Source organism: Phyllobates terribilis, unplaced genomic scaffold (genome assembly GCF_046119375.1).
Source record: "Phyllobates terribilis strain yellow unplaced genomic scaffold, ASM4611937v1 Scaffold_7__3_contigs__length_470593459, whole genome shotgun sequence".
Classification (NCBI taxonomy): domain Eukaryota; kingdom Metazoa; phylum Chordata; class Amphibia; order Anura; family Dendrobatidae; genus Phyllobates; species Phyllobates terribilis.
This window is the reverse complement of record NW_027362767.1, coordinates 451,597,998-451,610,564: the sequence shown is the minus strand read 5'-3', so window position 1 is coordinate 451,610,564 and position 12,567 is coordinate 451,597,998. Positions and strand designations below refer to the sequence as shown.

Sequence of the window (12,567 nt, the reverse complement as noted above, 5' to 3'; positions counted from 1 at the left end):
CCATCACAGCCTGTAAATCCCCCCCAGCCCCCGACCCCATAGGCACAGCATCATTAGCGCCAGTCTGTGCTTCAGCCTCGGCCTCATCAGCACAAACAGTCTCACATGCAATGTCCTGCTCCTGTGTGGGCACTCTGGGACTTGTGGTGCCTCTGCTGGAATCTGAGGTATACACTCCCGTTCACACGCCGCTGCCTGCTGTTGCAGTGTTTTTCCAACCTGGAAACAGAAGCGGGGAGCCTGTAACACCGGTCGTGCCTGCAGCTGGGGGGTCTCTGACTTCACATCAGGGGTTCTGGACTCCGCAGCACAGTCCTGCTTATAGGAGGCGAACCGTGCCCGGTTTGCGTAGGTCTCCTTCAGGGGCCCCATGCTTTCCAGCACACTGTCCATGTCCTGCACCACACTCGCCAGCTCTACACCAAGTGAGTTCAGTTTCATGTCACATACAGCGTTACTCTCAGGGTTAGTTGCTTTTAGATTATAGATAAAGTCTATCTGCATCTGCAGCAGTTGTTTGTGCTGCTGCAACTCACCCATCTTCCTGACCAGTCCGGGTATCTCCTCCGCCAGCTGCAGCTCGGGGGCACGCTGCGTCTCCACAGATTTAGGCTTGGCCACAGGGTCAGGGACTCTGAATACTGACTTGTCCCTTGCGTCCACCACAGGTGTTTTTGTGGCTACCTTGTTGGATTCAGGCACTGCGGCAAGTTTACCGCTGACACCAGACTGCGACCTCATGCGACCTGAATTCACCATGCCGGACACCACATGCTGCTGCTGGAGATTTTCCTGGAGGGTTTGTTTCTCCAGAGACGTCCGTCTCTGTCTGCAGACTGGAGAGCTGAGCTGCACACCTGATGTTGATGGAGGCTGAGCTGCCGGCTGGGGCTGTGCACGGACTGGAGAGCTGAGCTGCACACCTGATGGTGATGGCGGCTGAGCTGCCGGCTGGGGCTGTGCATGGACTGGAGAGCTGACCTGCACACCTGATGGTGATGGAGGCTGAGCTGCCGGCTGGGGCTGTGCACGGACTGGACTTCCACTGGGTGGATTACAAAGCTTCACACTTTGCTGCATTTCTTTACTCACATCTGGCTTCTTTGTTGCACTTGGAGCTGGTTTTCCTCCCAAAACTTTACACACAGATTCTTTATCTCCTTCTTTCTTGCTGGAGCTTTGTGCTGCAGTCACAGGTCTCACAGTGACTCTGGGTGTATTATTCCCATTGAAAGTAGCCTGGGAGCCTTGTCCCAGTGTAGGCCGAGAAGCCTGGGCCTTGCCTGGGGAGCTTCCCCGCCCAGGGGGGCCCCGCCCTGGGCTTGCTCCAGACATGAGGAGAGCTACAAAACACAACCTCACAGCTTGGGGGCAGTATTATAGTAGTTATATTCTTGTACATAGGGAGCAGTATTATAGTAGTTATATTCTTGTACATAGGGGCAGTATTATAGTAGTTATATTCTTGTACATAGGGGCAGTATTATAGTAGTTATATTCTTGTACATAGGAGCAGTATTATAGTAGTTATATTCTTGTACATAGGGGCAGTATTATAGTAGTTATATTCTTGTACATAGGAGCAGTATTATAGTAGTTATATTCTTGTACATAGGAGCAGTATTATAGTAGTTATATTCTTGTACATAGGGGCAGTATTATAGTAGTTATATTCTTGTACATAGAGGGAAGTATTATAGTAGTTATATTCTTGTACATAGGGGCAGTATTATAGTAGTTATATTCTTGTACATAGGGGCAGTATTACAGTAGTTATATTCTTGTACATAGGAGCAGTATTATAGTAGTTATATTCTTGTACATAGGAGCAGTATTATAGTAGTTATATTCTTGTACATAGGGGCAGTATTATAGTAGTTATATTCTTGTACATAGAGGGAAGTATTATAGTAGTTATATTCTTGTACATAGGGGCAGTATTATAGTAGTTATATTCTTGTACATAGGAGCAGTATTATAGTAGTTATATTCTTGTACATAGGGGCAGTATTATAGTAGTTATATTCTTGTACATAGGGGCAGTATTATAGTAGTTATATTCTTGTACATAGAGGGAAGTATTATAGTAGTTATATTCTTGTACATAGGGGCAGTATTATAGTAGTTATATTCTTGTACATAGAGGGAAGTATTATAGTAGTTATATTCTTGTACATAGGGGCAGTATTATAGTAGTTATATTCTTGTACATAGTGGGCAGTATTATAGTAGTTATATTCTTGCACATAGGGGGCAGTATTATAGTAGTTATATTCTTGTACATAGGGGACATTATTATAGCAGTTATATTCTTGTACATAGGAGTCAGTATTATAGCAGTTATATTCTTGTACATAGGGGCAGTATTATAGCAGTTATATTCTTGTACATAGGGGCAGTATTATAGCAGTTATATTCTTGTACATAGGAGCAGTATTATAGTAGTTATATTCTTATACATAGGGGCAGTATTATAGTAGTTATATTCTTGTACATAGGAACAGTATTATAGTAGTTATATTCTTGTACATAGGGGGCAGTATTATAGTGGTTATATTCTTATACATAGGAGCAGTATTATAGTAGTTATATTCTTGTACATAGGGGGCAGTATTATAGCAGTTATATTCTTGTACATAGGGGCAGTATTATAGTAGTTATATTCTTGTACATAGGGCAGTATTATAGTAGTTATATTCTTGTACATAGGAGCAGTATTATAGTAGTTATATTCTTGTACATAGGGGCAGTATTATAGTAGTTATATTCTTGTACATAGTGGGCAGTATTATAGTAGTTATATTCTTGCACATAGGGGGCAGTATTATAGTAGTTATATTCTTGTACATAGGGGACAGTATTATAGCAGTTATATTCTTGTACATAGGAGTCAGTATTATAACAGTTATATTCTTGTACATAGGGGCAGTATTATAGTAGTTATATTATTGTACATAGGGGCAGTATTATAGCAGTTATATTCTTGTACATAGGAGCAGTATTATAGTAGTTATATTCTTGTACATAGGAGCAGTATTATAGTAGTTATATTCTTGTACATAGGAGCAGTATTATAGTAGTTATATTCTTGTACATAGAGGGAAGTATTATAGTAGTTATATTCTTGTACATAGTGGGCAGTATTATAGTAGTTATATTCTTGCACATAGGGGGCAGTATTATAGTAGTTATATTCTTGTACATAGGGGACAGTATTATAGCAGTTATATTCTTGTACATAGGAGTCAGTATTATAGCAGTTATATTCTTGTACATAGGGGCAGTATTATAGCAGTTATATTCTTGTACATAGGGGCAGTATTATAGCAGTTATATTCTTGTACATAGGAGCAGTATTATAGTAGTTATATTCTTATACATAGGGGCAGTATTATAGTAGTTATATTCTTGTACATAGGAGCAGTATTATAGTAGTTATATTCTTGTACATAGGGGGCAGTATTATAGTAGTTATATTCTTATACATAGGAGCAGTATTATAGTAGTTATATTCTTGTACATAGGGGGCAGTATTATAGCAGTTATATTCTTGTACATAGGGGCAGTATTATAGTAGTTATATTCTTGTACATAGGGGCAGTATTATAGTAGTTATATTCTTGTACATAGGAGCAGTATTATAGTAGTTATATTCTTGTACATAGGAGCAGTATTATAGTAGTTATATTCTTGTACATAGGGGCAGTATTATAGTAGTTATATTCTTGTACATAGTGGGCAGTATTATAGTAGTTATATTCTTGCACATAGGGGGCAGTATTATAGTAGTTATATTCTTGTACATAGGGGACAGTATTATAGCAGTTATATTCTTGTACATAGGAGTCAGTATTATAGCAGTTATATTCTTGTACATAGGGGCAGTATTATAGTAGTTATATTCTTGTACATAGGGGCAGTATTATAGCAGTTATATTCTTGTACATAGGAGCAGTATTATAGTAGTTATATTCTTATACATAGGGGCAGTATTATAGTAGTTATATTCTTGTACATAGGAGCAGTATTATAGTAGTTATATTCTTGTACATAGGGGGCAGTATTATAGTAGTTATATTCTTATACATAGGAGCAGTATTATAGTAGTTATATTGTTGTACATAGGGGGCAGTATTATAGCAGTTATATTCTTGTACATAGGGGCAGTATTATAGCAGTTATATTCTTGTACATAGGGGCAGTATTATAGCTGTTATATTCTTGTACATAGGAGCAGTATTATAGTAGTCATATTCTTGTACATAGGGGGCAGTAGTATAGTAGTTATATTCTTGTACATTGGGGCAGTATTATAGTAGTTATATTCTTGTACATAGGAGCAGTATTATAGCAGTTATATTCTTGTACATAGGAGCAGTATTATAGTAGTTATATTCTTGTACATAGGAGCAGTATTATAGTAGTTATATTCTTGTACATAGGAGCAGTATTATAGTAGTTATTTTCTTGTACATAGGGGCAGTATTATAGTAGTTATATTCTTGTACATAGGGGCAGTATTATAGTAGTTATATTCTTGTACATAGGAGCAGTATTATAGTAGTTATATTCTTGTACATAGGGGACAGTAGTATAGTAGTTATATTCTTGTACATAGGGGGCAGTAGCATAGAATTTATATTCTTGTACATGGGGGGCAGTATTATAATAGTTATATTCTTGTACATAGGGAGCAGTATTATATTAGTTATATTCCTGCACATAGGGGGCAGTATTATCTGACAGGAGCAGATCCTCTGGTAACTTCCAACAAGGTGCCGCCTGTGTACAGTTATGGCCAAAAGTATTGAGAATGAGACAAATAGTAATTTTTCCAAAGTTTACTGCTTCATTTTTTGTAATGGCAATTTGCATATACTCCTGAATGTCAGAGTGATCAGCTTAACAGCAATTACTGTACTTGCAAAGTCAATATTTGCCCAGAAAATGAACTTTAACCCCCAAAACACATTTCAACATCATTGCAGTCCTGCCTTAAAAGGAGCAGCTAACATCGTTTTAGTGATTGATCCATTAACACAGGTGTGGGTGTTGATGAGGACAGGGCTGGCGATCAATCAGTCATGATTAAGTAAGAATGACATCACTGGACACTTTAAAAGGAGGCTGGTTCTTGGTATCATTGTTTCTCTTCAGTTAACCATGGTTATCTCTAAAGAAACACGTGCAGCCATCATTGCACTGCACAAAAATGGCCTAACAGGGAAGAGTATGGCAGCTACAAAGATTGCACCTCAGTCAACAATCTATCGCATCATCAAGAACTTCAAGGAGAGAGCTTCCATTGTTGTCAAAAAGGCTCCAGGGTGCCCAAGAAAGACCAGCAAGCGCCAGGACCGTATCTTAAAACTGTTTCAGCTGCGGGATCGGACTACCAGCAGTGCCGAGCTTGCTCAGGAATGGCAGCAGGCTGGTGTGAGTGCTTCTGCACGCACTGTGAGGCGGAGACTCTTTGAGCAAGGGCTGGTTTCAAGGAGGGCAGCAAAGAAGCCACTTCTCTCCAGAAAAAAACATCAGGGGCCGACTGATATTCTGCAAAAGGTACAGGGAGTGGACTGCTGAGGACTGGGGCAAAGTCATTTTCTCTGATGAATCCCCTTTTCGATTGTTTGGGACATCTGGAAAACAGCTTATTCGGAGAAGAAGAGGTGAGCGCTACCACCAGTCTTGTCTCATGCCAACTGTAAAGCATCCTGAAACCATTCATGTGTGGGGTTGCTTCTCAGCCAAGGGAATCGGCTCACTCACAGTCTTGCCTAAAAACACAGCCATTAATAAAGAATGGTACCAGAATGTCCTCCAAGAGCAACTTCTCCCAACCGTCCAAAAGCAGTTTGGCGCCCAACAATGCCTTTTCCAGCATGATGGAGCACCTTGCCATAAAGCAAAGGTGATAACTAAATGGCTCATGGAACAAAACATAGAGATTTTGGGTCCATGGCCTGGAAACTCCCCAGATCTTAATCCCATTGAGAACTTGTGGTCAATCATCAAGAGACGGGTGGACAAACAAAAACCAACAAATTCTGGCAAAATGCAAGCATTGATTATGCAAGAATGGACTGCTATCAGTCAGGATTTGGTCCAAAAGTTGATTGAGAGCATGCCAGGGAGAATTACAGAGGTCTTGAAGAAGAAGGGGCAACACTGCAAATATTGACTTGCTGCATTAAATTATTCTAACTGTCAATATAACCTATTGGTACTCATAATATGATTGCAATTATATTTCTGTATGTGATATAAACATCAGACAAACACTAATAAAAACCAGAGGCCAGCAGATCATGTGAAAATATAATTTTGGTGTCATTCTCAAAACTTTTGGCCATGACTGTACTGTTGGAGACAGCGCACACAGGCGACGTCTGACAGCGCGATGACATCACAGCATCAAGCCTTCCAGCGCCCACTGCTGTACCAGATAGAAGACAGTTTGGCAGCAGCGGTATACAGGGAGCCTGGATTAGGTAAGCATGAACTTTTTTTTATTTCTCTTTTATTATTTGTCCACCAAATGGAGGCTGTGGGGACATCATATCATATGGGGGTTTGTGGGTACATTATACTGGTGGCTGTGGGGACATCATAACATATAGGGGTCTGTGGAGGACATTATTCTGGTGGCTATGGGGACATCATATCATATGGGGGTCTGTGGGGCACATTATACTGAACTGGCAGCTGTGGGGACGTGCTGTAGAGGACCTGAGAAGATGAAAGTTTGCAGACACAAGCTGTGGCTGTAAAAGGTCATCATGGCATCTGAACAAAATGGAGACGAAAGAGAACGACTCCAATCAGAGAAGATGTCACCTATAAGGTACCAGGATGTAAATGTGTATTTGTGATACTGACTACGCCTCATCAGTATTGTGGTTAATGTATGGTCTGCAGTCTGATGAAGGCTGGTAACAACTCCCAGCATCTCCTTATCATTGTTAAGGACATACTGGCAGTTGAAGGGTTGCTATACAATTGTATATGGGCTTGACTTGACATTGCAATTGATTGCTGTACTAAACTTGGTTCTTGTATTTAAGTACTTATGGTGGTTCTTGTGATGTATTCCTGTACTGATGATTGTATTGGTATTGTTTTTATTTACTTATGGTGGTTCTGGAGTTGTATTCATGTACTGATGGTGGTTTTGGTGATGCCTTAATGTACTGATGGTAGTTCTGGCGTCGCATTCATGTATTGATGGTGGCTCTAGTGTCGCATTCATGTACTTATGGTGGTTCTGGTGATGTATTTACTTACTTATGATGGTTTTGAACCGTATTTATGGACCTTTGGTGGGTCTGGTGTTCTATTTAGGTACTTACATATTGATGATGATTTTGGTTTTGCATTTGTGTACTGATGATGGCTGTGGTGATGAATACATCACCAGAACATCAGTAGTACATGAATACGTCACCAAAACTACCATCTGTACATGAATACAGCACCAAGAGCACCATTAGTTTTGTGCAAACTGTACTTGTCACATGACTGATGCAAAACCCATCACTTTATCTATAATAGGGTCTGTTTGGGCCCCATCCTGGGATATGTCCCCCATTCTGCCGCTGTTCTTTAACTGCTTAGTGAGCGAGCTAATTTTGACCTTAATGACCAGGCCAAATTTTAGAAATCTGACCAGTGTCACTTTATGTGGTAATAACTCTGGAACGCTTCAACGTATCCCAGTGATTCGGAGATTGCTTTTTCATGACATATTGTACTTCATGATGGAGGTAAAATTTGTTTGATATGACTTGCATTTATTTGTGAAAATATTTCAATTTTGGCAACAATCTTGAAAAAAAAATCACAATTTTCAAATTTCAATCTTTATATCCTTAATCCAGTTAGTCACGCTGTAGAAAATAATTAATAGATAACATTTCCCATCTGTCTACTTTACATCTGCATCATTTTTCAAACGTTATTTTATTTTATTAGGATGTTAAAGGGGTTAAAATTTTAGCAGCAATTTCTCATTTTTTCAATTAATTTACAAAACCTCTTTCTTTAGGGACCTATTCAGATTTCAATGGACTTTGAGGGGGCGATATATTGGAAACTCCCCAAACGTGATACCATTTTAAAAACTGCACCCCTCAAATACTTCAAAACCGTCATCAGGAAATTGTTTAACCCTTCAGGTGCTACACAGGAATTAATGCAAAGTGGAGTGAAAAAAAAAAAAAATGTAAATTTTGCCTCTAAAATGTTTATAAAGCCCCAATTTTTTCACTTTTGCAAGAGGTAACATCAAAAGGTGGACCACAAAATTTGTTACCCACTTTATTACGAGCGCGGCGATACCCCCGCATGTAGTCAAAAAGTTCTGTTTGGACAAACGGCAGAGCTCGAAGCGGAAGGAGCAATATTCGAATTTTGGAATACAAATTTGGCTGAAATAGATTGTGGGCGACAAGTCACATTTGCAGGGCCCCTAATGTGCCTAAACAGCAGTAAGCCCCCCACAACTGACCCCATTTTGGAAAATTCACCCTTCAATGATTTTATCCTGGGGTATAGTGAACATTTTGAACCTACAGGTACTACACAGAATATAACATTAGGTAGTTATATTGAATATGTCGTTATATTGTCATAATTTTTATTTTTATAACTTTAGAAAAAAAACTAATTTAAGCCTAACCCTAGCGGCAAAGAATGAAAGAAATGAAAAATTATAAAATAAAAAAATGTAATCTGACTAGGGGTATGACACAGTGGGGGTTGATCAAGGGGGTGCGCAGCGAGGCACAGCCCAAGTGCTGTCGTATTTACTAATTTTTGGGCTTTTGATCACAGTGATAGGGTCGATCACATTGATCAAAAGTCAGAAACCAATAGAAAAAATCCCTGCAGTGTCGGCCGGCAGATTCTCTCTCCTCTGACTTGTAAGTTCATATCAGTGGAGAGAAAAATGATTTTTATACCAGATCTCACTTTTTTTTACGACAATCACGTGATTAGGGACAAAAAACACGTTCCTGGTCATGTTGTCCAGTGTCCCTGGTAGCTGAAACCCCGGAGATTTTCTGACTCTGAGGGGCGCTATTCTCATTCCCGATCGCCATTTTACACTATAAGGAAATAAGTTGCTGGACAGCTTAATTGAAACCAAACGGCTCCCATTTTAGAGATAAGCTATATTAGTTTCCATAACCGTCCTTGGGTCTGAAATGTAAAATATAGGATGTCAGGGATGAATATCGCTATTTGCCCATTGTATTGCGTAAATGGTTCCCAAGCAATGAATAATTCCTTCTCTAACTTTAAAATTGTCCACCCTGTTAAGCCTCACACGTAAAGTACACCACTTTTTTTTTTACTTTTGCTGGTATTGTTTGGTGAAAAAGGTAACAATTCTAGTGGAAGCCGGCTTGGACTGACCCACAGGAGAACCGGAGAATCCTCTGGTGGGCCACCACCCTCTAATGTGAGCAGTACTTGGCACTATATACTTGTATCACTATGTACAGTCATAGGCGGCATCTTATTGATTTGATCTGCCCAGTTCATTGTTATATAGATCTGTGATTGAGGACAATGTCACATTTGCATGTAGTTGAATAGTGGGGCCCTGGAGTTGTTACTGGTGGTCCTTGGCACCTCAATCCGACACTGAGTGGAAGTGGTCGTCAGAGCTTGTCCCTGACCTATCGGAGGAAGGGGGGGTACGTTAGGGGTCTTGTTACCTTAGCACCTGACCCATTGCTTTGCTTAAGGACTGGTGGGGGCCATCGGCTTCATCCGCTTAAGGCACCAAAATACCTTGTCCCAGCGCCCCATTAACACACAATCCACTGCTGTCAGTTTGGGGTCTTGGGTGACATCCCCTCCCCCGTATCGGTGACTGTACCCGGTATTGGGGCTTCTGTCCCTTCTGGGGGCGTTTATTGCTGCTGCGGTTTCCTTCCTCATTTACAGGTCTCCTCGGCCTGCGGTGACATTGTGAGCGAGAAGTGACTTTTTGGGCAGGTCATGTGACCTGGCTTCCTGTAATGTGTTGCATGATTTACATCCTTTCAAAGCAAAGTGCACAAGTGCCAGCGATCAGCAGTCCTGATACATCGATACATTGTATCAATCAGAAATGTTACGGCGGAAACCGTCCAACGCCTCCGACAAGGAGCCGGCGCAGAAGAAGAAGGTAGGACGCGGCACGGACGCAGTGTAATGTGGGTGGATATGGGCGACGTGTCCTCAATGTGCACGGGCCTCTACCACCTGCACAGAGGTAGCCAAGCTGTGTATCTAAGCTCCGCATCTGGTGCCTGCACAGCGCTGGGTAACTAAAAGGGATTGCATTTCATTTTAAGTAATTTCCATGGATGGAGAACTAGTAATCCGATTTATCTAATCCTATCCTGTGTGATACTGTCTGCTGAGCTGTGTATCTAATCTCATCCTGTGTGATACTGTATGCTGAGCCGTGTATCTAATCCTACCATGAGTGATACTGTCTGCTGAGCCGTGTATCTAATCCTACCATGAGTGATACTGTCTGCTGAGCCGTGTATCTAATCCTACCATGAGTGATACTGTCTGCTGAGCCGTGTATCTAATCCTACCATGAGTGATACTGTATGCTGAGCTGTGTATCTAATCCTCTCCTGTGTGATACTGTCTGCTGAGCTGTGTATCTAATCCTACCATGAGTGATACTGTCTGCTGAGCCGTGTATCTAATCCTACCATGAGTGATACTGTCTGCTGAGCCGTGTATCTAATCCTACCATGAGTGATACTGTCTGCTGAGCCGTGTATCTAATCCTACCATGAGTGATACTGTATGCTGAGCTGTGTATCTAATCCTCTCCTGTGTGATACTGTCTGCTGAGCCGTGTATCTAATCCTACCATGAGTGATACTGTCTGCTGAGCCGTGTATCTAATCCTACCATGAGTGATACTGTCTGCTGAGCCGTGTATCTAATCCTACCATGAGTGATACTGTATGCTGAGCTGTGTATCTAATCCTCTCCTGTGTGATACTGTCTGCTGAGCTGTGTATCTAATCCTACCATGAGTGACACTGTATGCTGAGCTGTGTATCTAATCTCATCCTGTGTGATACTGTCTGCTGAGCCGTGTATCTAATCCTATCCTGTGTGATACTGTATGCTGAGCTGTGTATCTAATCCTACCATGAGTGATACTGTATGCTGAGCCGTGTATCTAATCTCATCCTGTGTGATACTGTCTGCTGAGCCGTGTATCTAATCCTATCCTGTGTGATACTGTCTACTGAGCAGTGTATCTAATCCTATCCTGTGTGATACTGTCTGCTGAGCTGTGTATCTAATCCTACCATGAGTGATACTGTATGCTGAGCCGTGTATCTAATCCTATTATGAGTGATACTGTATGCTGAGCTGTGTATCTAATCCTACCATGAGTGATACTGTATGCTGAGCCGTGTATCTAATCCTATTATGAGTGATACTGTATGCTGAGCTGTGTATCTAATCCTACCATGAGTGATACTGTATGCTGAGCCGTGTATCTAATCCTATTATGAGTGATACTGTCTGCTGAGCTGTGTATCTAATCCTACCATGAGTGATACTGTATGCTGAGCCGTGTATCTAATCCTATTATGAGTGATACTGTATGCTGAGCTGTGTATCTAATCCTTTTTATGTGTGAAACCGCAATTGTCGTATTCTCCGGAAGGAAATTGCTCTCTGTTATCAACGGTAAATCATGACGGCCATCAAAATACTAGAGAAAAAGAAAAGTCACTATGAAAAGACTCTACTTCAGTTCAGAATGCACCCGGAGCTGCATTCACAGTTCTGCTGGTGAATAGTGTACAGTGCAGGAGTTTAGCTGACAGTTACACAATTGCAGGGTTAGATACACTGCAGTCTGGAGCAGAGCCCTGAATGCAGCTCTGGATGTGACTGGAGTATGATTTTATATCGCAGCTTTGTTGCCACTGAGTTGTTTTGCCGCAATTTGCCTTTAAAAAATAAAAAAAAATGCAATTTTAACTGCATTAAGGCAAAAGAAACGCAGTGATGACATGATGTGAACACGACCTAAGTCACGATGTCACTTGTAATCGGAATTAGTTACAGAGGAAAGAAACATTTTCTGTACATTTACTAATGAAGGTGGACACCAAATAGTTACTCAGTCAAAAGTATCAAAAGCAGAAATCATCGTAACCACCACCTTATATATTACTTTGTGCCACAAATTGGCACCACAATTTTGGTGCAGTTTTTTAGTGCACAGCGCCTACTTTATAGTTGTTGTTAAGGAACAACTTTTTCCGATAAGCCACTCCCTTTTCCAGTGATGTCACGCTCCCTTGACAGATAAGTCCTAAAAAGTGTGTAAAGCACAGTATAAATGTGGCGCAAGTCAAGAATGAAAGGTTTTTGGGTTCAAATTACGCTAGAATTCTGGAGCTTTTAGCGCGATAAATCTCCCTCCCCAATATCTGGACCTCCCGTGTTTCTAAGCTGGATCACACAGGAGCCCGTAGTGCCCCCCATGACATCTGTCTGAAAGTAACCTATAGATTATTTATG

At 40.9% G+C, this 12,567-nt stretch overlaps 1 protein-coding gene across 1 annotated transcript in view; it reads left to right on the top strand.

Moving 5' to 3' along the window:
• The first annotated feature begins 9,983 nt into the window (after nucleotides 1-9,983).
• SASH3 (SAM and SH3 domain containing 3) overlaps nucleotides 9,984-12,567 on the top strand; it is a 147,633-nt gene continuing 145,049 nt past the window's right edge. The window contains 1 exon segment of the mRNA XM_073638059.1: nucleotides 9,984-10,177. Within this exon segment, the coding sequence (XP_073494160.1) occupies nucleotides 10,121-10,177 (57 nt within the window). The 5' untranslated portion in view covers nucleotides 9,984-10,120.